The 26,562-nt window shown below is 37.5% G+C and overlaps 1 protein-coding gene and 1 long non-coding RNA gene across 3 annotated transcripts; one reads left to right on the forward strand and one right to left on the reverse strand.

The window, feature by feature from the left end:
- Positions 1 to 733: 733 nt before the first annotated feature.
- Positions 734 to 26,413, forward strand: LOC139437088 (uncharacterized). Of its 2 annotated transcripts, none has more exons than XR_011646665.1 (2): positions 734 to 1,854; positions 25,707 to 26,413. It is a non-coding gene; the product is annotated as an uncharacterized lncRNA (long non-coding RNA). The 2 variants fall into 2 exon arrangements; XR_011646666.1 differs by lacking the exon at positions 25,707 to 26,413 and adding an exon at positions 7,965 to 8,784.
- Positions 11,442 to 12,119, reverse strand: LOC139437062 (taste receptor type 2 member 42-like). Its single transcript, XM_071210042.1, has 3 exons — positions 12,060 to 12,119; positions 11,807 to 11,871; positions 11,442 to 11,577 (listed from the first exon to the last, which is right to left on the reverse strand). The coding sequence occupies exons 1-3, from the start codon at positions 12,117 to 12,119 to the stop codon at positions 11,442 to 11,444; spliced, it is 261 nt and encodes an 86-aa protein (XP_071066143.1).
- Positions 26,414 to 26,562: the final 149 nt, after the last annotated feature.

Genomic DNA, 26,562 nt, shown 5'->3' on the forward strand with positions numbered 1-26,562 from the left:
GGATAATGAAATGTGGATCACTAACACATCTCAAATAACACCATGAGAGTATTGTGGCTTTGGAAGAGCCATTATGATATTATAAGGGTAACCAGGATTTGAAAGTAGATGTTAGTAACACATCGCAAGGCTTGGACAAGCCCAGTCACAGGTTTCACAGGTGCATGTCCATGCAGAAATGATTGAAGTTTCCATACTAACATAGACTTTACACAGGTGGGAATGTAACACGTATGCCCTACCAAAAAAAAAAAGTGTGTATCTTTTCTTTTTGCTTAAGTTGGTGTGTAATTTCTGTCACACGTGACTGAAATAGTCCGAATACATAGGAAAATCCACAGCCTGAGATTGTGTGCATTAACAGTTATGTTGCATTACATATATGGGACTTTATTCCCAGATTGGCCTTGGTAAAATCATCTTGCCCTAATATTGGAGTTACGGAATCAAAAGGATTAAGATTTCTGGCTAATATCCCAGCTCACGCAGCAAACCTGAGTTTTAATCCAGGCTTCGGCTTTCACAAACACCGTGCACTAGAGAAAATTTTAAAATTTCCCTTAGCTTCCTCTTCTAAGTGGAAATAACGTCTGGAAGTCTGTTATAAAATAAATGAAATGTTATAAAAAATGACATCGTAAAAAAAATTATATATATATATATAAATAACCGGGTCCAGACCAACCACGTGCTAAACTCTTAAGTGGTAAATTATGAAAACCAGACAGGAAGAGGCGGGGCGCCAGCGGCTGCCGGGGCCTGAGCACTGAACAGAAAGCAGCGGCGTTGCGGGCTGTGCTCGGCTGCGCCGGGAGGCAATTTAGACCTTGGCCTCCTCCTAGTCCCGACTACCGGCCGGCGGCTCGCGGGGCGCTCCCTCGTGGCGACCCGCATCTCCAGGCGCTGGGTGGGCGGCCACGCCGGGTCCATGATCAAGGCGGCGGCTCCGTCGGCCCTGGCCGTCGGGGCTTCGGGCCCGCCCGCGGCCCCCGGCTCGTACGAAGTCTTCTGCAAGGGGCTCTCCCGCACCCTGCTTGCCTTCTTCGACCTGGCCTGGCAGCTGCGCATGAACTTTCCGTACTTCTACGTCGCGGGTTCTGTGATCCTCAATATCCGCCTGCAGGTACACTTCTAATGCAGTGAGGAAGTTACCAGCAAGATGGCGGACTCCGCCCCCCGCGGCTAGGCTGCTGCCGGAGGATGCTAGCGGCAAGTCCCGCAGTCTCGCGAGATTCCCGGGCGGCCGGGCCTCCGACTGTCGCGGGAAGGAGAAAAATTAATTACGCCATTCCGGAAGCAGAGATTTAAGTTGAGGCCCATTTAAGAAGCCGTGCAACCTTAGATAAAAGAACAGGAGAAACTTAAAAGATATGACAAAGGACTCAGGGTGCATTATGAAAAAGGGAGGCTGTTGAACTTTTTAGAAAAATAATTTTTTTACGTGTACGGGAAACTCATGGCCCAAATTAAAATAGGAAACCAATGGACTTAAGGAATTTTGGATTGGATTGCAAGCAATTCAGTGAATGAGGAAGAAGCTGAAGATGTTAAGGATACGATATGATAGGCATGTATTTCTTCATGCCACAAGAGTATAAACATCAACAATCAGAAACCTCAGGTGAAAAAAAATAATTAAAACTGAATGGAAGAGGCAGTCTCCAAATACCAAACAACATAAAATGCTGCAGGATTTCCAGCAATGGTGGAGTGTAAGAAAGTGAACGCTTTCGTTGTCCCCATGGTCAGTTGTTTCAAGGACAACGTCAAGACCTTGGAACCAAAGAGAAGGAACTGCAGTTGTAGCACAAAGCTTGGCTGTTCAGTGAATCACATTTAAATAATTACAATGATGTAAGTGCTGTTTATGTTTTTCATCTTTTAAGGGAATAATTATGGTTACAAAGTAGAAAGCAAATATAAAAAAGGATTGACAAGTGGGGTTATTGAAGAGGGAAGGGAAAAAGTAAATGGAATGAAAGTGGTGTCCCTTTTATAGTGGGAAGTTAAGAGGTGCCGTGCGTTATTGAAGAAAAAAAAGTTTAAGTATATAATTAAAAAGGGAGGAGAGTAGAGGAGGATAAAGTCAACAGGAGATGTTTGTAGAAGAGTTCAGGTGTGATGTCTCAAAAAGAATAATTGAGTACTTGAGGTATGTGAATATACAAATAAGAGGTTTTTAGTTTTTCTAAGAGTTTGGAGTTAATGATGTGTATGTAGATTTTTTAAAATGAAGAAAACAAAACAGGTGATTATGAACCCCAGGCAAACTTAAAAGTTAAGGAATTACACTGCAGACCTCAACTGTGAATACTAATCAGAAAACGTCAGTCATTATTTTGTAAACACTGAATACTCATTTAACAAGAAATGATTATATAAAATTGGGCAGGGGGAGAGGGGAGAGGTGTGTGTGTAATTGAGGGGAGGCAGTCAAAATCTAATGTTTGAAAAGCATAACCTTGGTATTCAGAAAAATGGAGGTAACTACAATAAGAAATGGTTAAAATAAAAGTGGTTGTCTGAAGAAAGGAGATCGGGTAGGTACAGAAAAGGCAGAAGGCTGTATTTCACTACCAGTTAATGGTATTATTTGATTTTTTTAAAAATTATTTACACTGAGTTTGAATTTTTAAATAAGTCTGCCTTAGTGCTGGATATATACACAATAAGCATTATAGGTTATAACAATATCTTAATAAGATGTGAGTAAAACATAAAATTTACACAGATGGAAAGCCTGTCTTTCTTTACTGAGATCCAACATGGGAGTGGAGGGTGGCGCCTTCAGGAAGATTTTAAATGAGAAGTTTGCCCTGGAAGAGGCTAGCATTGCCCAAGGTAAAGATTTAAAATAGTTGCAATGCAGTGTTTTGCATTCACTAATTGCCGCTAACAAGCAAGTATACTCTAGGATTTTAAAATAACAAGCACTCCCTCCACCACCATATTTGGTTTTGGGTAATTGAACCTCCTACTCTTTATTGTTTCCACCCAGTCTCTTATTTCGCATATCCTCCTCTTTTTTCTACCATCTCTACCCTTTTCTGCTTATGGATGTTCTAATCCACTAAGGCTGAAGCTTAGATGTCACTTTTTTCCATTAGGTTTTCCCCAGATTCCCCTGACTAGATTAGAGCTCACTTTTTAAAAATCAAAATCTTTATATAGATCTGAATATGCATTTATCATCATCAGTCATCAAATAAATCATCATAGATAGAGGGGAGTAGCACTCCTTAGCACAGATATGCTCCCAGCAGTTTTCTACATTAAGCATGCACTTAACAAAGCCTTCATGATTCTTATATTCTTCCCAGCATAACATTTCACTCACTGGTCCATCAAAATTAATTTACGACCCAGATATTTTCAACATTTATTTTATATGGTATGCTTTCTCTATGTTGTTTTTTTTTTTTGCTTCTACCATTGAAAGATTATAGCAAATATAAATCTTGACAATTTCTTTATTGTTGATAGTAGTTTTTTAAATGTTTACATATATAATCTCTAAAAATTACTACAAACTGCTATATTCAAATTGTGATATCATTAGCAAGCACAATTTTACCACCTGCTGACTTTAGTATTGTTTACATTTCAAGCTACTTTGATATAACTTTTTTATTATAGAAGTCAAACCACTAAAGATACATACAAACATCTAAAATTTACACAGAAATGTGGTTTTCTCTTATAAATTTTGCTTTCTCTTACCCCTAGTCAATTTGTAGTATCCAAAGGATGCTAGTGGTTGTATCTGACACATGCACACACACACATACACATGCATACACATACACAGAAGCTCTGTGCCAAAATGTGAGTTCAGTCCTTATATGGTAGAAATATACGCATTACTATGTACTTTGAGATAATCACTCAATTTATTTTTAAATTTATATTACAAACAGTAGTTTATAAGCCAACTAATTTATTTCCGCTACTATGAAAACGTATGTTTTAATTCCTTGAGCCAGAAATTAGCAAAATAAATAAGGTGTCTGGGAAATCTAAAACATATATAATTTGGGATCTTAATTTTCAGTGTGTTTTATAAATTAAATTTTATTTTATTCTAACAAGCTACTGTATATTCTAGCTTGGATTCCTAATTGTAAAATGCTTGCTTGTTTTTAAAGTTATGTCTGTCATTTAAAACGTCAACATTTTTTTCCTTGATTTGTTTGCTTAATGTTATTCAAAAATTCTCCCTACTCCAGCCTGTAAAATATTTTCATTTCTAAATAATCATGTTCATTTCCTCAAATGTAAATATAATTTCATATTTACCAGTACGTATAAAATGAATACATGATGCATTATATATTTGTATTCCTAAGTCTCAAATATTTTCTTCTTATTAACAAGTATTATAATGACAATACTTGCTTTAAAAATTCCAACGTTATGTCTGCTGGCTGTAGGACTAAATTGTTAGTTTATAACTCATTCTGGGGGAAATTTCAGAGATGCACAATTATACCTGAAACAATCCAGTAAAAGAAACAGAAGCTAAAAGTGATCCACAAAGGCTTCTCATTATTTTAATTCCTCTGGAATATGGAAAATCTTGAAAGAGTCTGTCTATGAAGATAAAGGTTTTGCTCTCTTCATGTGGCCTGTATAATGCCACAGGAGTCTTAAGGCAGTCTGTCTCAGCTTGCTGTTTTCCAGAATTAGGAGAAATGAGTGGCCCGAAGGAAACACAGTTGTTAGTAGAATGATAAATAAGCCTGCATGTTTTTTCTTCTGCATAAGGAAAACCCAACCTATTATTTGATTGGAAAAACAGTGAACTATGAAGAGGAGAAGGAAAGACATCACCATTTTCATCGCCCTTTTATGGGCCTCGGTGCTGAGATCCCTGGAGCCCAAAGAGTTGAGCCGCAAATTCCTAGTGTGTCTCCTCAAGGAGAGATATAAAAGGAGCAATGAGGTTAGGGACAGAAGGAATGGGATTAAATAGGTGATATTAAAAGCAATCATGCTGTTACAGTACAGACTTTTACATACATCTGAAGACCAAGTGAAGTTTCTTTCATCTCTTATAGAGACATTAGATGAGCCTAGAAATACAAGATTGAAAAACAGTAAAAACAAAGACCCCAGTGGAAGCACCAGTAGCACTTTGCTAATTCTCCACTTTAGCCAGATGAAGCAGGGATGGGAGAAATTGGCTATTTTAAGGAAGTAGAAAATACTTAAACAGGTGGCAAGCCAGGTAGCTAGGTGATTGGTCAGTATCCAAAAAATAGTAATAATTTCTTTTATTTTATGAATGCCAAGCAGCTGTGGCCCAAACACTAATACAAATGAATTAAATAGTATTATCCAAAGATAACCGATTCTGGTGATAGCCAGGCAGGTGAGGATGCAGTTGACTGATGAGATCTTTTGACTCTTGATCCAGTCCATGCAGTTAACTAATCCAATGAATCCATTCCCTAACATTCCCATTAGAAATTCTCCTGTTGCCAGTATCAAAAAGATATTTTCAGGTCCAGATGGCATTTCTGTAAAAGGAAATCCAGAAAGCTGATACTGTGTTTCACAGATATTTTTGCTGTCAAAAGGTTTTAGAATAATATCCAATTCGAGGCTTTTAACTTTTGTATTAAAAATGAAAATGCAACTAAGAAAGTTCTCCTATTTGATAATCATCTCATGTATCTTCGTAAAAGATCTTTCTGTTTTTTGTATTAATTCCAGCCTTAGGCCCGAAATATGTGCAGGGAGATCCAGTCTCTCAGGTCGTAATGAAAATCTTTAATGTTGTTTCAGTGCGCTTCTGATTTCCAAATTAAATGATGAATGTACCCACTCATCATTGGTACTGGCAACAGTTTTCCATGTGATGACATCTGAGGTATGCAAACATGCAAATAGGAGATAGATTTCGTTACACTGATTTGTAGTTTCCTGCTCAACTGAAACCTGATATCATTTGGAATCAAGTATCTTCTTAACTTTAATAAAAGTCTCTAAAAGTAATCTCTAATTCATCTATTAGAACTTGAACTGTGCTTTACAGTGCCTTCCAAACAGGGCAAGAATTTTTCTACCCTCAAGCTGCAAATATGCAAAGATTCTTCAAGGACAAGACAGTTTGCCCAATTGTCCTCTGACAGTGTGCTTCCAATTCAGTTAATTCTGACATAGGCTGACAAATAACCTTAGCCACCTAAACTCCATGAGGGAAGGGACATTTTTGTTGTTTCCTGCTCTGTTTCCAATGCCTGGCAAATAGTAGGTCCTCAATAGTTATTTGTTAAGCAGAGGAGTGCTAACTTAGTTGGTAATCATACTGAAAGTACAGAACAGGAGAGAGTGACTAAGACTTAATTGTGAAGCACTAGTATTAGAGTAAGAAAAGACAGTAACTCCTTAACTAAGAAAGTTTTAAAATTTATTTATAAACTCATGAAAAATTTCTACACTAACCCTGAAATAGCCCACACTGCTCTGTAGTCTCCCTGGGTCAACCTGGAGAAGTCATATACAATCATAAAAGCCTACATGTCTAAGACCCAGGATTGGGGGCCTCTGAACTTTGCTTCATGGTAGGTAACTATGTCCAGCTTAGGGAGTTGGAGACAGGTACAAAACTCAAGATCTGTCAGCAGGGGAAATAAGATGGCCCTAGAGATTGCTATTGTTTTCAGAAATGGTCTGAAGTGGTAGAGAAGGCTACCTGAGAAGAGGACTCCATTTGGAGGCTTGGTTTAGCTGTGGCAAAAAAAAACAAAAAAAAAAAAACAACATCCAGTACAAGTCAGGGGATGCTTAGTCATTAAAGGAAGCTTGAGTTCATAGTGACATTGAAGAAGAAACTTAATATAAAGGATACAACAACAATTCTAAAAATTTTAAGTTCCATATACTTTGAGTTGAGTCCAAAACCAACTTAATAATCACACTTAAAAATCTCTATAACTGGGGAAATAGATGTGGCTCAAGCAGTTGGGCTCCCACCTACCACACGGGAGGTCCCAGGTTCAGTTCCCGGTGCCTCCAGGAGAGGGCAAGCTGGCGCAAAGGGCAGATGCAGCGAGCTGACATAGCAAGATGATGCAACAAGGAGAAACAAAGAAGAAAGACAAAGAGAGGCACGACAAACCAGGGAGCTGATGTGGCTCAAGCGATTGAGTGCCTCTCTCCCATGTGGGAGGTCCCAGGTTCTTTCCTGGTGCCTCCTAAAGAGAAAATGAGCAGATAAAGAGAGCACACAGCAAATGGACACAGATAGCAGACAGTGACTACAAACAAAAAAGGGGGGGGGATTTTTTTTTTTAAATCTGTGTAACTGAAGATTGTCTCAACTCCTAGGTTGAACTACCTTTATGTATTTACTCTTCAAATGGTTGCGTTATTCATAATAGAAAAAGTTTTATTGTATGTATAAGTACACGGTATATTATTGCAAAATGTTTGGGCATATAATTAAATGTATGTTTATGCTACAGTAACAATCCAAATTAGTCTAAACTTAAAGTGATAACTGAAATAGAAATCAGAAAATTTCTGAACATTGTTAAATAGTCATCAGTAGAAAGATTGCCATTTCCCCCAAAGATTGGTGAGAAAATACATTCAGAAACCTGTTTTGTCGTATTTCACATAAAATGAGTGATTCTGATATGTAATGAATGACTACTTATGTGAATGTAAATAAAGTTGATTCAGCTGAAGATCTTATGTTCTCCTTCATTGACATTACCCTTTTGGCAGGAGTGGAGAGTGACTTCAACTGCAAACTAACTCCTTAAATTCTTCCTTTTTCCTCCCTGTGTCTGTGAATCTGCAAGGAAGAACATACTTGAACTTTATATTTACCTCTTTCTAATGTCTCTCCCACTACCCTGGCCCACATTTTTGGAACTCCCAATTGTCTTAATAGCCAGCAACAAATGTTCTACTGTGTGATTCTATCAATAATGACCATTTCCATTTACTTGCAGAGAAAGAAATAGTCGCCTGGTTGAAAGAAATAGTCCCCTGGTTCTTTTTGAATCACAACTTGGAAATGTACCCACATTGAACTGAGCAACAGCTTCTTTGATAGTCACTAAATTAAACTAATGCTCTTTGTGGGGTTTTTTTTGTTGTTGTTGAAAGAAATCTTCAGCATTTCCTTGACTGAACCCCAGCCCAAGAGGCAATCAGTTGGGGCCAGGGGCCAGAAGAAATTACATCTTCATATGTGGTGGAAATTTGCCTGCAGGCATGGAAGAAATGCTGTCTTAATCACTGCTATGCAAGAACATTCCTTTCATATTTCATTGTATGTTTTTGTCTGATTTACCAAGCCCCTTTAATTTTCATATCTGAGGACTACAGTTTTTTCTTCAAAATCCTTGAGACAGGGCCACTTTAACTTGTTAATACCAATCCCCTATCTGGCAAGCATCGGTGTTAGGTGCAAAAAAGAATTTGGCCATTTCCTTGGCCTTCTGAGACTGAATCTATATTGATGAAGGAAAAAGAAAAAGTGAAAACTGAAAAGCTTCAGTCTGTGAAATTGAATTTGTTCTGTGAGGGGACAAAAAGGATTACCTGTTTGTGTTTCTCAAATTCATCAGATAAACTTTTCAGATCAGTTTGTTCTTGTGAAATGTGGTCTCCAGGTCCTGAATAGAACAATAATCTATGAAACATACCCATTTTCTTGAACGAGAGAAGTGGTATGACTCTGATGATGATGTAAATGCTCCTTAAAATATGTCCCAGTCTGTAAACCTACAACTTCTCTACTAAAATTTAAATAAATGGATAAATAAATACCATGTCCCTGGTTTCAAGTTAATCAAGTCTTTGGTAGACGTCAAATACCAAGAGGGAACAGATTAACCACCTGTGACGTAGAGAAAATAGGTGTGCCTCTTTCTCAGAGATTGGCATAGGAGTGGGTTTCTGTTGGACACACACTGTAGGGCACAAGAAACATGCCTTGACTTGCCTGATTTATGCTTTCATCAGATCCTTAAGCCCTAGACCTGGGATTCAGAAATAAGCCTAATTTTTTTTTATTATCTTGTAGGAGCACAAGTTTAACTTTAAGATATTTACACAAAAGAATATATTCTGAAACAAACTATCTGAATCTAAATGTGATATAAATGTATTTTGTAAGATGTAAATTACTAAGTAAAATAGATACTATATTTCTTATAATTAAAACCATCATCAGTATCATTATTTTTGATATATGGAGGCACTGCATAGCCCATATATTCTTGCAGGGGGAAGGGGATGCTACCATTTGGCACTGAGACCTTATACTTTTAACATTCCCAGCTCCAGGGAATGTTAAAATGATGAGGGCCCAAGAGCAGTGCCCTCACCTATGAATCCATCAGGATTAATTTACAACGCAAATATAATTTAATTCCTTTAATTCCAACTTTTTCTGTTTCTTTGTTCTAAAAATCTAAAGAACAGCAAAAATAAATCCTAAAAGAATTCTACATTTTTAAACAATTTTACCATATATACTTGTATAAGATCTGCACAATATTATAATCCATACCATCATGTTCAAAATTTTTGTAGCAAAATTTCTCTACCCTTAAACTTATTTTCAATTTATTGTTACCCTTTCTAAATAAATTTTATTCACTCAGAACAATACTATATATATGCATTGTCCCAAATTTACACCAAACATGGCATTCTCTTATATACTTTGATTTCTGTGCCTTCTCTATTGACCTATATCTGTTTTTTTTTAAAGATTTATTTATTTCTCTCCCCTTCTCCCCTCCTCCCCCCACCCCAGTTGTCTGTTCTCTGTGTCCATTTGCTGCGTATTCTTCTTTTTGTCTGCTTCTGTTGTCAGCAGCACGGGAATCTGTGTTTCTTTTTGTTGCGTCATCTTGTTGTGTCAGCTCTCCGTGGGTGCGGCACCATTCCTGGGCAGGCTGCACTTTCTTTCAAGCTGGGTGGCCCTCCTTACAGGGCGCACTCCTTGCATGTGGGGCTCCCCTACACAGGGGACACCCCTGCGTGGCAGGGCACTCCTTGCGTGCATCAGCACTGCGTGTGGGCCAGCTCCACACGGGTCAAGGAGGTGCGGGGTTTGAACTGCGGACCCCCCATGTGGTAGACGGGCGCACTATTCACTGGGCCAAGTCCGCTTCCCTGTATCTGTTTCTTTAAGAACTCTAGTGATGAGTGTGACAAAATGCATATGCAAAACAAAAACAAGAAACAAAAGACAAAATGCAAATGCACAATCATTTTCAAATTAATTATCTTTGTAGTAGCAGTATGAGTAATCAATTGGGCTAACTTTTATATATGTGTATATATATATATATATATATATATGTATTTTTTTTTTAGGAGGTACCAGATATTGTAGCCAGGGCCTCATATATGCAAAGCGAGTGCTCAACCACTGAGCTACACATGCTCCATCCATATATTTTAATTCTATTACATAACATGGTAGAAATACTGATTTCTGACACTCTGAAAATGCATATTGCATATCCTGGCATTTAGCAAAATTAGTGTCTAGAAACATCAAAAGTGTTTATGACTTGGGGTTTCAAATTAAGATTAGCATTTTACATTTTTCCAATTTCTACTTTGCAAAGACTATTTTTGTCAAAAATTGTATTCTATTCTCATATAAGCATCTCATTTTCTTGTTATGAAACCTCTAACAACAAAGTTGGAATACTTTTTCATTAAAAGAAAAAGGTCTTTAGACTTAATGTTACGGTTCTTTCTCATCTAAGATTTTAGTTACCCAATTAACTTTTCTATCAGCATTTTATAAATGTTCTACTTATTCATGTGTATTACTTATCTTGATTTCTAAAGAATTGCATACTCCTACCATATGAATTGCAATTATATCACACCTTTGCATACAAAATTAAATATAATTGAAAAATATTTGAAATTGTAAAATATTGGTAACAAATGCTTTAAACAAAAATGATTCCTTTAAGAATTATATTGGCTGTGATATAATTGGGGGGGGGGGATTACATATTGACTGACCATGTGTGAATATCATCCAAAGCAGCCTGTTGTGGGGAAAATTTCAGTGATGCTCAACATACTTAAAGGAACCCAGTAGAAAGAAAGGGTGGGTGGGAGGGAGGAAGGAAGGAAGCAAAGAAACAGATGGGAAAATGGATTCTGAAAGGCTCCTCATCAAGGTATTGTAGAAAATATAAGACCTGGAAAATCTATGAAGCTAGAGAATTTGCTGTTTTTAGGTGGCTTCTAGGATGCCAGAGGACTCCCGAGGCAGTCTGACTTAGCTTGCTGTTTCCCAGAATCAGAATAAAGGAGTGGCCTAAACATAGTGACAACTAATGTTACTGTGTTGGGACCATGTTCTGAGACTATCCATTTTGCCGCATGGTTGGGAAAAAGTGAACTGTGAAGAGGAAGGGGAAAGCACCATTTTCATGGACCTTTTATGGATGGGCCTCTGTGCTCGGGTCCCTAGATCCCAGGAAGTTGGGGTGCAAACTCTTGGTGTGTTTCACCAAGAACAGAAATACATGGAGCAAAGAGGTCAGGGACAGAACAGTGGGGATAAAATTGGTCAAGCTAAGAAATTGGTCAAGGTTTTGACATAGCTTTTTTAATCAAAATGTGAAGTCAGGTTTCTTTAATTAGCCACTCCACCAGAGATCATTAACTGTTTCTAGTAACAAAAAGTCAAATATCAGTAAGAACAAGGAAAATAGGTGCACAAGAACCGCTCTGTTCATTCTCCATGTTAGCCAGAGAAAAAGGGGATGGGAGAAGTGAGTTGTCTTATGATACCAGAAAATACCTAGGCAGATAGCAAACCAAGTAGGTAACTGTGTAATCAGACTCCAAAGCAATCCCCAGTACCTCCTAAACAAAAAACAAAAAGCATATGAACAGATTTTGCCCATTTATAAGTGACATAAAAACATGAGGATAACCCCACTATAAATGAATCAAGCAAAGACCACAGCACATGAGTGATTTTGGAGATAGCCAACCTGGTGATGAAGTCAGTTGAAGAAACCTTTTTATTCCAGACCCATTCAGAGAAGAACTCCAATTATGAAGTCTCCAATTGCCAGTATCAGAAAGAATGTATCCAATGCTGAGAACATTCCCACAGAAAACTATATTTCTAATACCACATCTCACTGATAAATTTATAGTCAAAATTTTATAGAATAGCATGCATTTCTGATACTTCATTACTTTTATTGCAAGTCCTGTCTCAGAGCCTCCTGCTGGAAACAGTCATATATATTTAAGGAAACCCTTCCTTAATCCAGAAAGATCTGCAAAGGAATACAGCCTCACATACCTTCATGAAAAAGTTTTAATTTCTTTCAAAGAGCTATGAATTTCTAAACTATGTCTATTTATCATTGGCATAGTCTGAGCTTTTCCACTCAGGGTAATGATTATAATGTCAAAGTCAAGTATGTTAACATGCAAATTTAGGCCAGATTCTTTTTCACTTATTTGTACTTTCCTCCTCACTTGAAATACTATACCATTTGGACCCAAATAGCTTGTTTTTATTAGAAAGTTCTAGAAATAACCTAAATAACTTAGTTATTATTCAATAAATATATTTTGAGAGTGCCTGCTGACATCTTGGACCGTTTTGCAAATGCATTACAGGTTACTATAAAAAAAAAAATTAGGAATTCAAAAAAATAAAAATACAGAAAGAATAAGTAAGATATAATGTGAACACAGAAAAGGTTACTACAAAAACTGCTATGGGAGTGTTAAAGGGGTAATTATATTGCCTTCAATATCTTGAAGATACTCAGTTTTTCATGAAGAAATTGGCAAATATATTTGTGCTTGTAGAAGAGTATACAAGAAGATAAAAATCCAGACTACTTTTTTTATATTAAAGCACTCATATGAAAATTTATTGGCTATTTCAGTCTGACTGTTCCTCAGATATCTCAGAGTAACAATATTCAGAATTAAATTGCATAATTTTGCTTTTCATCTTTGTACGTCTTTGTTTAATTTATATCTTTGGTGAAAGACAAAATGCTGTTGATTTAGCCCTAACAGGAAGGAAGTATGTGTTTCAGATTAAATAAAGCACTAATAAGCAAAGTTATCTGCTATTCATTCCAGAACTATGATTTTGACAAAAGCCATCAGTTCATGAGTCCTGTACTCGAGTTTAAAGTGTATTTCAAGAACAATATTTTTTTGAAATAACAATATTGCATAATGACCTAGCACTAGGTTATTTTACATGAATAAAAATATTTTAATTTAGGACAAGTATTTTTAAATCAGAAGAAAGAATGATAGAGGAACATATTATATAGGGGCAAAACTGAATGAAAATAAAGGAATTTGGTAGTATTTTAGAGGAAAGAATGATAGACTTTACCAGATGAATGTCCAGAGATGGAGAGAAATACGTGGCTATGAGAAACATTTAGGGGGCCAAGTCTTTAAGGCTTGTTGATCCAGTTGAGAACTAGAAAAGGGAGGAGTAAAACATGATATCCAGGATTTTTCTTTTGCCTCCAGATTGATGGAGTACTGTGATTTGAGGGAATTGCTGTAGGAGGAGCAGGTTTAGGAAGCCGAGGGGAGGAGAAAGAAGAAAAAATGGAAGTTGATGAATTGTTTCAAACATTTGAGGTATCTGTCATGCCCCCAGTGAAAAGGTGGAGTAGCCATTTCGATAATTTGTGTCTGTGGCTCCGAAAAAGGAATTTAGACTAAAAGTGGAGATTTAGAGATCATCAGCACGTACTTGAGAAGTAATTGGCTCCAAGGGCCTTGAGGAACACCAGAAGATAAAGAATACCTAAAAAGTAGGGGGAGGAGAGAAACCAGGTTCTAGGGTTTCCAAGCAATTGAGAACAAATAGTGTTATAAGAAGTAATGTGGACCACATGATACTAATGAGAGGTCCTTTACAAACTGGACTGGGTAGTGTTTTAGTTTCTTTGGCTGTTGAAGCAAATAGCATGAAATGGGTCTGATTGTATGAGAAGCAAATACCATGAAATGGGTCTGATTGTACAAGAAGCAAATACCATGAAATGGGTCTGATTATACAATGGGAGTTCATTTGCTCATGCTTTTGAGGTTAGGAAAAAGGTCCAAATCAAGTCCTAATCAAGGTGGCACTTTCTTCCCAAAGACTGTCATTCTGGGGCTGGCTGCTGTGATCCTTGGTCCTTTGTTTATACATTTTCACATCTTCTCATCCCTCCCTTCTCTTCTGGGTTCTTTGGATGCTCAGCTTCTGGCTGCTCGTCTGTGGCTTTCTTTCTCTGTAAATTTCATTCTGCCTACAAAGGACTCCAGTAAAGGACTGAGACCCAAACTGATAGAGCTGAGTCACTCCTTAACTGAAGTAACCTCATCAGAAGGTCCTACTTACAATGGGTTCACACCCACAGGAATGGATTAACTTTAAGAACATGTTTCTCTGGGGAACATGCAGCTCCAAAGCACCACAGTGACTAAGTTTTTAATATTTATGACCAGTTATTCAGTACATTATTTTAAAATAGCTGAATTATTTTAGAAGAGAGCATAGTAATTTGTTGAGAAGAAACCAAAAAAATACTTAGTGGGAAAATCATAAACTGCTTTAGGCACTTACTAATTATGAATAATAATGATAACTCATAATAATAGGTGACATTTATAGAACTCTTACTGGCTCTGGGAAAAGTGATTTATTTGCATTTGTGCATATATTCATTCACCTAAGAACTTGCACAAGAACATTCATAGGACTATTTGTATTATACAGCAATATAAATAAATTTGAGTGAAGTGGGTAAATCTGACAGACAAACAAAATGTTACATATTATCCATTTTTGTAAAGAAGCAAAATGAAACTAGCATTATAGGTCAGGTTAGTGGTTATCTTTGGGAAGAAATAGGGGCATAATGATTAAGAAGGGACAAAAGGGGAACTTTGTGGTGCTGGTAAAGTTCTATTTCTCTTCTGTAAAATGGCTATCAACACTACCTGAAGGTTTGCTCCGATGGCTTTTTTTTTTTTTTTTAAGATACTTAGGTTACATAAATGTCACATAAAACGTGGTGGATTCCCATATGCGCCACTCCCTCCCACACTTTCCCACTTTAACAACATCCTTCATTGGTGTGGTAATTTGTTATAACTGATAAACACATATTGGAGCATTGCCACTAAGTGTGGATTATAATTTATTAGTATATTATAGTTTAAACTCTCTTCCACATAATTTTGTAAGTTACGACAAGATATATAATGGTTTATATCTGTCATTACAATGTCATTCAGGACAATTCCAATGTCCCAAAAATGCACCCATATTACACCTATTTTTCCCTTTCCCTCCTCTCAGAACCTCCAGTGGCCACTACCTCCACATCAATGATAAAAGTTTTTCCATTGCTAGAATAACTATGAGTCTACTACAATACCAGTCAGTCTACTCTAGTCCATCGTTCATTCCCCAATCCTGAGAATTCTGGGATGGTGCTGCCCACTCCACCTCAAATTGAGAGGGGAACACAGAGACCATGGGGCAGATGGGTGGGACTACCTTGCTTGCAGTTGCAGACTCTCTCTGTTCTTGGGATGGTCATTGTCCATCATTATCTTGTTAGTTGTCCTGGGTGAGTCCAATGAACTCAAGAGTAGGTGTTGCAACTCTGTTGAGATTCAGGGCCTGACTGGCACATGGATAGCCCAAAGATTTAAGTCTCTTGGACATAAACCTGTCAACTCTAGTACTAACTATAGATTCAAGTAGAAGTGGCAGAAGAGCCATGTATAGGGAAACCACAACTGAGTCCAACTTTGTCACACTGGGGAGCATAAATTCCAAAGTAGGGCCCAGTGGCAGGGTGCCAAATTCCTGAGCTGTCAGCCCTGCTTATAGTGTCTGGATGTCTCCAGAAACCCTCAGGAACCTGCTATTTGAGGCAATATTTACTGTGATGGTCAATGAGATCCTACTGAAATGTGCATAACATAACCTCTGGAATGACCTCCCAACTCATTTTGAAGTCTCTTAGCCATATAAACTCATTTGTATTTACCTTTTCCCCCTTTTGGTCAAGGTCTTTTTCCAGTTGCATTGCTAGCTGACTTTTGGTAGTAATCCTCAATGCCAGAGAGCCTCTTCCCTGGGAGTTATGTCCCACACTAGGAGAAGGTAATGCATTTATATGCTGAGTTTGACTTTAGAGAGAGAAGCCACATTTGAGCAACAAGGAGGCTCTCAGGAGGTAACTCTTAGGCACCCTACAACATTAGGCTAAGTTTCAATTTCAAAAAAAAAAAGGTTCATAAGTAGTCTTTCAATATCAAGGGCCCATCAATGGTCCATCCTCCTTCACTAGTCACTGCCCCTGTACTCAGGGGATTCTTGCTGTCCCATTAGAGAATGTGGCAAAACTCCCCAGGATGGGAATTGGATATTCTTTCAGTTATTTTGTGGATCTCCACCCATCGTGACAATGCCTCATGAACACTTGAACTCTTTCATATGCCTTATAGATATGCCCCAAGTGAACCTCCTCCTATGCATGCCCCATCACTGACACCCTGCACCAATTATCCCCCCCCGCCACAGTTGTAACCCTTCTGTAATCCAAAACTTCTTCAAAAATGAAGCCAACAAAATGACCAAATAAAGTGAATAAGAAAATGAAATAATGATAGTTTTTAAAAGGACAAAATACAAAAAAATTGAAATAATAAAATTTTAAAAATTAATTTTGGCATTATGTCTTTCATCCCTGTAAGATCTTTTGTCTTGTATGTACAGTGACACTTTCTTCCATTTTATTCCCCCAGTCTCTTTTTTTTTCATTTTATCTTCAAAGAAGCTTTAGGTTACAGAAAAGTCATGTACAGCATATAGGTGATTCCCATATGCCCAACATCCTCCCCCTTTTCACATTTCCCCTATTAATAACATTTCCCAATCTTATTTTAAAGAAACTTTATCCTCTGAATTTTCCAAGGCAGTGCCATTAAAGTTGCTCTTTTAAAAAAATCTCTTATACCTAAATTAGAATTTTATATTCTTTATTCACTGTAAAAGGTAATTCTCAAAATTCTATTTGTGAAGGCATTGGTGGTTCAGTGGTAGAATTCTCACCTGCCCAATGTTATTTTTTTATGAGTTATTTCCTTTTTTAAAAAATTTTATAACCCCTCTTCCCCCAGATGGCTCCCTTATCTGTCTGCTGGTCTTCTTTAGGAGGCTCAGGGGCACTGGGAACCAAACCTGGGACCTCCCATGTGGGAGGCGGGCACCCAATTGCTTGAGCCACATCCACTCCCCTGCCCAATATTTTTTTTTCCTTACCAGTAAAATGTGTTTATTTTTATAATAATAAAATAAGGAAAATAAAAATTTATTTTTGTTGATATACCAGAGTTAAGGGAAGTACAAGAATAAGGTAATTTCCTTAATTAATTCATAGGATTTTTAGGTACTTTGATGACAATAAAAAGTTAACAATACCAACAGTTTGCCATAAAACTTATCACAGCACCCCAAAAACATATGTATAAAGGGACATAATTTTAAAATCTATAAAAGTAAAAAATACACAATCAGAAGATCTAAGTCTTATTCCATTTTAACATAAAATTGTAAGCATTTATTTGCACAAAGCAAGTGTGTATAACAAAAGCCCAAGCACCCTTTTCTTGAGTCCAGGTCGCTGGAAGATGGGGATTTGCACAGAAGCAATTGCCTCCTTCCCTGACTACCCAGAAACCAGATTCATAAACAGCCCTGGGAGAACCACAAGAATCACGTTTCATTGCTATGACACGGCAGCAAGTGAGAAGCCCGGTGGTCTGTCTAGCCAGCCAGCCGCAGAAGTAAGGCAGGGCATGGGGACCAGACAAAGGGGGCACTGGATGAAGAACAGGAGCTGGAGCCAGCCAGCAGGCCCTGCTACCTATGATAGAAACCCACTGAAGTTGCCCTCTTCCCCTTCAGATTGGGGAACTTGCTCAGAGGGTGAATTCTTCCCTGGCTCCTTTTAGAGCTAAATTCATCAACTGGGGAAAGCTGAAAGGGTATGGGGTGTTTAAAGGGGAAATGACCCAAACACCACCCCAGGTGGCAAATGCCTGCCCATTCATTATTATTATTATTATTATTATTATTATTATTATTATTATCTTAGGTATCAAGGCTCGGGATTGAACCCAGGACCTCATATGTTGGAAGCTATTGCTCAAACACTGAGCTACATCACCTCCCCCAATATTGTTTTAAAGAGACATCTTCTCTGAATTTTCCAAACCAGTGCTGATAAAGTTATTTTTTAATATCCTATACCTAAATTAGAATTTTATACTCTTTATTCACTGAAAAGGATAATTCTCAAAATTCTATTTATGGTTACCCAAATAATTAAGATGAAATAAAGCAAATCAAATGTCAGCCTCTACATCTGGAATCTTCTCCTTCAGTGTCTTTGTATGTGTGGAAAACAGTTGTATTTAGAAGATGAATATGAGTTGGCTCAATTTTTATGTTGTATTGAACTATAAAATAGGTATTAATACTTATTTTTTAAGGGAAAATACAGTTTTTTCCCCTCCCATCTGAGGCTGAAATACCTAATAAGTTGAGTTTGGGCTGCACTGATTAGAGGGAAAGTGAAAGAGTGGTTTAAGCAGGAATCAGCAAGTTGTGGTTTTTCACCTTGGCCACAATTATAATCATTGTCAAGAACTCACACTTTCGTTAGTATGGGGTGGTGGAGGATTTAAGTTCTTGAAATAATGAATCATTCATTCCAGTAGGCATATATGAGTCACAAAAGATTTGGCTACAAATTTGCTCTGAACAAAAATAAAAGTTGTTCAATTTGAACAAAAATTCATTTTTAAAAATTAACTGTGTATAGGTTGTATGACAGAGCCAGAAAACAAATGTTTTTATTTATCAAATATGGCTCCCTGAGAAAGATAGAATACTTGAGCTAATAGTAATTAGACTCCAAGTAGAAAGAAAAAAGTATACGGGCTAAACCCCCGCTGCTCCACCTCCCTGCCCACTCCACACCAAGTGGGCACACACACAAAGATGTAACCGTGGAGAAAGGATTTGGAGAAAAGTTGGTTTGGTTCCCATGAACAGAAGCAGGTGGATGTGGGAAGAGTTCTGCTTACTGCATATAACAGAGTCGATACTAAAACAATTCCAGGATTAGAATGTCAGTATGAACTCTAACCTAATTTTTTATGTTCGGCCCAGAAAGGAAGACAAGGATCCAGAACACTTAAGGTCTGGTCCACACAGAGCTATTTAACATCATGTCACCTTTAAGCTACATCTATCCTAAGGGTGACCTTCAGACTCAGGACTTGAACTACAGATGGGAGACGAAGTGCCATTGGTGCCATTTTTCTTTTCTTTTGTCCCCAAGCACCCAATCTATGGGCTTTTTTCAGTGTGAATGAGTCATGTGCATAGGTTGGTATTATCATATAGACTGTCTGTAAATCCCTGCATTGCATTATGGGATTTCATCACAGCCACACCTGCCTCTTACACCACAGGGCTTGGATCTGATCTGTGGAGCCTGTTGTTGCTACTGTTGTTGGTTTTTTTTTTCCCCTCCCCTCCCCTCCCTTCCCCTCTCCTCCCTTTTTTTTCCCTTCCCTTCCCCTCATCTAATTCTGTGATCATAAAGATGATGAAGCTTCACCTCTAAAATTCAATATTATCTTCATTTTTGAGTCTTCAGAATTTGACATTCTTTTTAGTTCACAGCTATAATCACGGATACAAATTTGCCTGAAAAAAAGTTAGTGTGTCAGTTCCTAATTTGCAAGTAAGTAAATGCTATGTTAATCTGTCAGGCATCATCACACATGCAAAAACTAATCCTGTAAAATGAGTTTGTTTTTTTTTTAAGTCACAAAACGTCTTCTGCATTGATTAAAAGAACTGAAAAGTTTTGCTGAAAATAATCATATCCCTAGTCCTATCACAGGGTGGGTAGGGGGAAAATCTGACTTGAAAAAGCATCAAAAAATAGAAGAAATGCACTGTACAATCAAGATATCATGCTAAAGAACTGTATACATGTTATTCTGCAGCTATTTGATTAGACATCAGGCCATGAACTGTGAAACTCTGTTTCTGCAGAAAGCCCAAATGCAGTGACAGGATTTGGTGACTGGATGATACAGGAATTGTATAAAGAAAAAGGAAAATTCAGGAAAGTCTCAGTTTTCTAGCTTGGATATCTTGCTACCAATTAAGATAAAGAATATAAGAGGGGAAGCGGACATGGCTCAAGTGATTGGGCTCCTGTCTGCCACATGGGAGGTCCCTGGTTTGGTCCCCAGTGCCTCCAAAAGAAGACAGTGAGCTGGTGCAATGGGCAGTCACAGCGAGTTGACACAAGATGATGCAACAAAAGACACAAGAAGAAAAACATAATGAGAGACTCAATGAAGAAGGGAGCAGAGGTTCCAGTGCCTCCTAAAGAGGATGAGCAGGAGTTCAAGCAGGAAGGCAAGCTGACACGACGGGCAGGCGTAGCAAGCTGATGCGCCAAGATGACGCAACAAGAGACACGAGAGGGAAAACATAACTAGAGGCACAACAAAGCAGGGAACAGAGATGGCTTAAGCAATTAGGCACCTCCTTCCCACATCAGAGGTCCCAAGTTTGGTTCCTGGTGCCTCCTAAAGAAACAAAAACACAGACACAGCAAGGACAAACAACAAGGGGAGGGGAAAAGATAAATAAATAAAATTTTAAAAATAAAAAGAATACAAGAGAAAGAGGAGATAGGGAGGGGATGTGGCTCAAGCAATTGAGCTCCTGCCTCCCACATGCTCCTGAAAAAACAAAAACAAACAACAAGCAAAACAAATGAAAAAACCAAGCAGGGAAGCCCATGTGGCTCACTTGAGTGCTGGCTTCCCTGGTTCAATCCCCAACCCCTGGTATCTTAAAAAAAAAAAGGGGGGGTAGGATAAGAAGAAAGATGTTTTTTAGTGTTTCACACTTGTCATTTTAAGATGCCTAAGTATAAACCTTATAATATTTTTTGCCTTGAATTCTAGTTTTACCTCTGCTTTAATTTTATTTGCTTTACCCAATATATGCCCCATAGGTCGCTTGTCACTTAATTCAGGTGTGTCTTATTAAAGGGAATAAGGTAGGGACTAAAGAAAAACATTCTCAATCTTTATTCAATAATGAAGTTTAAATTGTTCACATTTGTTGTTATCTCTAATATAATTGGGATGTATTTTTGCCATTTTTAAAACTTTTGATCAGTGCTACTTGTGTTTTTCTCTTTTTAAATAAGCTGGTATATGGAATATGCTTTGTTTGCCTTTATCCTTAGGAACTGCTCACCTGTAGAAATTAAGTTCCTCTTAATTTTCTAATCCTCAGACTTCTTCAGTGTACAAAAAAATAGATAGGTTTAAAAGAAAAATGTGACATGATAATTGTATGCTTAAAAGACTAGTGCAGCTATAGTGTTGGGAATGGATTGTGGAATGGTCATAGTGATAGCTATGGCAAACCCAGGTAAAATTTGGTAGTAGCTTCAGTTGGGATGGTCTGTCAAGAAGGAGCAAAATGGAGGATTTTCATTAATATATACCTTTGATCGATGTTTTGATTGTGATAAACCTTTAATGGAGGTTAAACCTTTGATTTATGTCAATCTAAACTTGGAACATGTTTTAAAACAGATTATCAGCCCCACTGTAAATGATAAATAAAGTACAAATACAGGTACAGTTTCATGTTTGTCAAACCTCAGTTAAAACCAATATTTGATCATGTTACCAAAATTAAAGGTATCAATTCTGGAATGTAACTGAACATGACAAGAACTTCTTAATGGACACAATTTGGAAGAATGAAGCTAATAATTGCATGCTATTGTCATCTGAAATGAAAGTGTACATTATCAGTAATTTTCATAAAACTCGTCACTCCTCTATGATTTGTTTACTGTGTATATTAATGTAATACCCTAAAAAAATAAAAGGAAGGATGGCTCTCTTTTTTCATCTACCAAATTATATCTCCTATTTTTTGTTTTTATGTTTTGAGGAAATACATTTTGATTTAAGTATTTTAGAATTATACACCACTTTTTCAGAAGCCAACCATGGCATAAATGAAGAGAAATAATACCAAAGTAATAGGCCAGATGGATTGTTATCCAATTTGGGGAGTATATTTGGTATGGTCTGACCTAACGTGTGTGTGTATAGAAAATGAATAAATCACATTATTTAAATCCTCCATCTACTTAGTCTCCTTGATCTGTTAATAAATTCTGGTAGAGAATCTACATTTGTGTTTTTTATAACTTCTGTTTGTGCTATAACAGTTATGTATCTAAATGGTCTACGTTGTTTTGTATGCTATATAATGGTTCATAATATATTCTTGCCCAATTGTACCTTCCATCAATATTCTTCCTATACAATTAACTGATCCTTATACTGGACTTCATTTTCTCAGATATTAAAACCACCAGCCTTGTGCTATTTTGTGCCCATGTTCCTGATATGTATTTCCCCATCTCTTTAATTTTTTTGTACCTATATATCATTTCGTCATAAATTGCTTTTACAGATGAATTTGACCATGCAAATTCAACTGTAAGCTATTTATGAAAATTTTAAGGATATTCAAACCATTTCTAGTGGTAGTTAACTAGTATATTTGATCTTGGGTCCAAGATCTTATTTTTGTCTTTTTATTTTGCTTTCTGTTTTCTTTTCCATCCTAATTTTTGCTATGTTGACCACAACTCCATTCTTCGTTTTCTTTTTGCTCTAGTGGTAAGAAAGTTCTGGCTTGTATTTCTTATCTACTGGTAGTTACCCTTAAATGTTTATAAGTATACTTAAATCTTTAATTGTCTATAGGCATCAAAAATTTATCAGTCTGCTACCATGCTCCTGCTTCAATAAAATGAGTCCTTTCATTACAAATTATTTTCTTACAGAGCACTTCCTAGCTCTCAGATTTTGTTGAAAACATCTGGAATTTTGGTTCCAGGGTATTGCTAACTTGTTCTTTATATTTTTACTCATTAATTTGCTTACTCATTTAAATAAAATTCAAAGCCACATAAACAAAGAGTATTTAAACATGTACAGGTTTGACTGATTTTGCATGCTCCTCACTGCTTCTTGTTAACGCTCTTGCCTCTTTCCTCATCCTTTTATTTTGACCGACTTCTATTTTTTCAGGAGAGATGTATGAGTGGTAGTGCTTCTGGGTCCTGGCATGTCCACCAGGGGCTGATTTTGCCCTCACACTTAGACGATAGAATGGCTGGACATACGAGGTTCACAACTGTTTCTCTTCAGAGATCTGTAAATACTGTTTCATTGTCTTTCAGCTGGAGACCATCTGGCTCTTTTCTCTTTGTCAGGAGCCTATGTTTCATTTGGAGGAGTGTATGATTTTTCTTTGTCTTTGGAACGCGGTAACCTTAGAAGGGTGTATAGAAGCACACATCTTATCTTTCTTCAATATTCCTCAGCAAGGCTCAGGTTCTTTTGAATAGAAAATCCTAGTCTGTCTTCCATCAGGAACATTCCACACACACCCTCATTTCTTTCGTTAGTTTCTATTTACATTTATCTCTATATTTTTTAATCATTTCTTTCATGTAAATATAGCCTCTCTTAGCTTTATCTTCCCTATTTTATTTCTCTTCCCTACTGAGTTTCATTGCCTTTCTCTTGATAATTCTATCCCATTCTGAGAGAGGACTTTGAATTGGTCTTTAAATCACTAAGCCCTTCGAAGCCAAACTCAGCATGTAAATGCAATGCCTTCCCCCAGCGTGGGACATGACACCCGGGGATGAGCCTCCCTGGCAACGAGGGACCACTATCAACTACCAACTGATGATGCAACTGGAAAATGACCTTATACGGAAGGTTCAATGCGGATCAGCAGAATATCCATGTCTACATAAAATAACATGACTTTAAAATGCTGTTTGACCTAAAGTAAGGGGGAAATGGAAAGGAGAAATGAGTTTATATGGCTACGAGTTTCTAAAAAAGAGTCTGGAGGCTGGCAGAAGGATTGCCCTCATGCACAACTGAGCAGAGTCAGAGAGACAGATAAAGCAGATACAACCCCCAGATATTGGTTCCTTTGAGGGCTAAAGAGACCCATGGGAGTTATGGTCATGGCCGATGGGGTTAACTACCAGGGCAGATGGCCCCTCTTTGGAAATGGTGTTTATGTGTGATGAATCTGGACTCAGATGGGATCTCCCTTCATAAGACTTTCATGCTAATGTGCTGGAGGTGCAGTTAATGTTGGGGTTTAAGATATATTTAGGGGATTTGAATCTCTGGACTGACAATGTGATAGCCAGGTCCTGAGTGAGCCTCAACAGACTCCAGCACCTACAATCTGATCTATTGGACTTACCACACTCAGCTAAGATGGAGTTGAAGAAGGACAACCACCACACCATGGAGCCTAGAGTGAATACAACTGAAAATGGGAGGATTGCATCCAGCATCCATGTGGAATCTGAGCCTCCTCTTGACATAGAGGTGCAATGGACACAACCAATCCAATGTCCACATAGAAGAGGTGGCATTGGATTGGGAAAAGTGGACATGGTAGACGATGGGTATGGGGAAAGGCAGGAAGAGATGAGAGGTGGAGGTGTCTTTGGGACATGGAGCTGCCCTGGATGGTGCTTCAGAGGTAATCACCGGACATTGTAAATCCTCACAGGGCCCACTGGATGGAATGGAGGAGAGTATGGCCCACGATGTGGACCATTGTCTATGAGGTGCAGAGGTGCCCAAAGATGTACTTACCAAATCCAATGGATGTGTCATGATGATGGGAACGAGTGTTGTTGGGGGGGGGAGAGGGGGGGTGGGGGGGTGGGGTTGAATGGGACCTCACATATATATTTTTAATGTAATATTATTACAAAGTCAATAAAAAAAAAAAAGAAAGTAAAAAATAAATAAATAAATAAATAAATCACTAAGCCTTCCCTAAGCATTATGCATTCTGCTGTTAACTTTCTCTACTTTTAAATTTTCAGATATTATCTTTTGGATTTTGAATTTTTCTTAATTTCTTAATGCAGTGTACACATTAATTTTCTAAGGATTCTAACTGTTGAGTTTTTCTCTCTCTCCTGTTTCCTCCCATCTCTGTGTGCTATTAGGGCTATTTGCTTGGCATGCTGACTTGACTATTCTTTTTCTGACTCAGGTTTCCCCAATTATTTTCTTTGTCATTTCAGTAGTGTATACAGGATTGGAGATGTAGACAGACGGGTCAGAAATCATCTTGAAACCCAGAGACTTGTGGTTTAGTGTTGATGAAGATTTTTTGGGTTTTTATTTTTTCACATTGATAACTAAATATTTTGATTTGACATCCGGATTTTAATCTCACATACAGTTTCATAAAATAAAGTTTTTGCCTAGTGAGTAACTAACTGTTCATAATTGCATGCTAGTTCAAATTTCTATTTTCTATTTATAGTCTATGATGAAGATTTTTTAATCCTTTTGAGTTCATTGTCAAGTGATTTTACCAGAAATATAACAATGTTGTTTTATAGGAATAAACAATTAGAATGGTTGAAATCTTTCTCATTTTTTTAACCTGCTTTCATTTTTTTCTTTCTCTCTCTTTTTTAAACTAAAAATCAATTATACAGAATCTGCCAAAAGGACTTACAAAACTCTGCAGGATGGATACACCCAAGCTTTAATGGAGACAAAGGCTGCTGCAGGAAAAAGAAAGCACTGGCAACCATAGAGGGTCCCAAAACTTCCAAGTCCAGCCTCCAGTGTCCTTTCTCAGTCTCGCAGGACACACTTCATCATCAAATTATGAATCACAAGATACCTGTGAAGTATCTTAGTTTCAGGGAACCCAGGGACAAGTTTACTGAGGGGTCTTTTATATCCCAAAGGCATCATGAAAAGCCAGGCCTTTTAACAAGTTAAACTGGGTGAAAACCACTAAACAATACACCCCCACCTACGCAATGTAGTTAAGCTAGTACAGGATGCCTCCAAGGAAGTTCTGAACTTTAAATAGCACACTAAAAGTCACTAGCTGGAACATCCCATCCTTATCCTGAGTCAATTCCAGACCTGATGTCTCCAGAGATAAGCACAGAGTGAATACAGTCTACCTACAAGTTAATTTAAACCAACAACAACAAAAACCTAAGAGGAGTTAATTCTGTTTGTTGGCTGTAGGCTAAGAACTGCCCATGTCCTTTATGAGCATGCCAATGTCTAGTGTGTTTCCAGTGGGAGATAATCAACAAGGAGCTTGCGATTAGAGAAAAAATAAAAGGTAAAGAAGATACCAGGTTAACAAGAATTTGATCAACAATAAATTGAGTTTCATTCACACTGTCTTTCCAACTGGAGTTTCTTTTGTATTTTATATCAGTGTTAATCCAGAAATAATTTGACTGCTTACTCATTAATAAAAGGCTATATAAGAAAACAAATATCCCAGTAAAAATAAAAAGCTCTCCCCTGGCTATTAATCCTGAA

Source organism: Dasypus novemcinctus, chromosome 20, assembly GCF_030445035.2.
Source record: "Dasypus novemcinctus isolate mDasNov1 chromosome 20, mDasNov1.1.hap2, whole genome shotgun sequence".
NCBI lineage: Eukaryota > Metazoa > Chordata > Mammalia > Cingulata > Dasypodidae > Dasypus > Dasypus novemcinctus.

Coding starts and splice junctions, on each gene's coding strand:
- LOC139437062 (XM_071210042.1), bottom strand. CDS start 12,119: ATGTTCTCAGCATTGGATACATTCTTTCTGATACTGGCAATTGGAGAC. Junction 11,872..12,059: donor TTGGAGACTTCATAATTGGA/GTTCTTCTCTGA, acceptor TTTTTTGTTTAG/GAGGTACTGGGGATTGCTTT. Junction 11,578..11,806: donor TTGGTTTGCTATCTGCCTAG/GTATTTTCTGGT, acceptor CCAATTTCTTAG/CTTGACCAATTTTATCCCCA.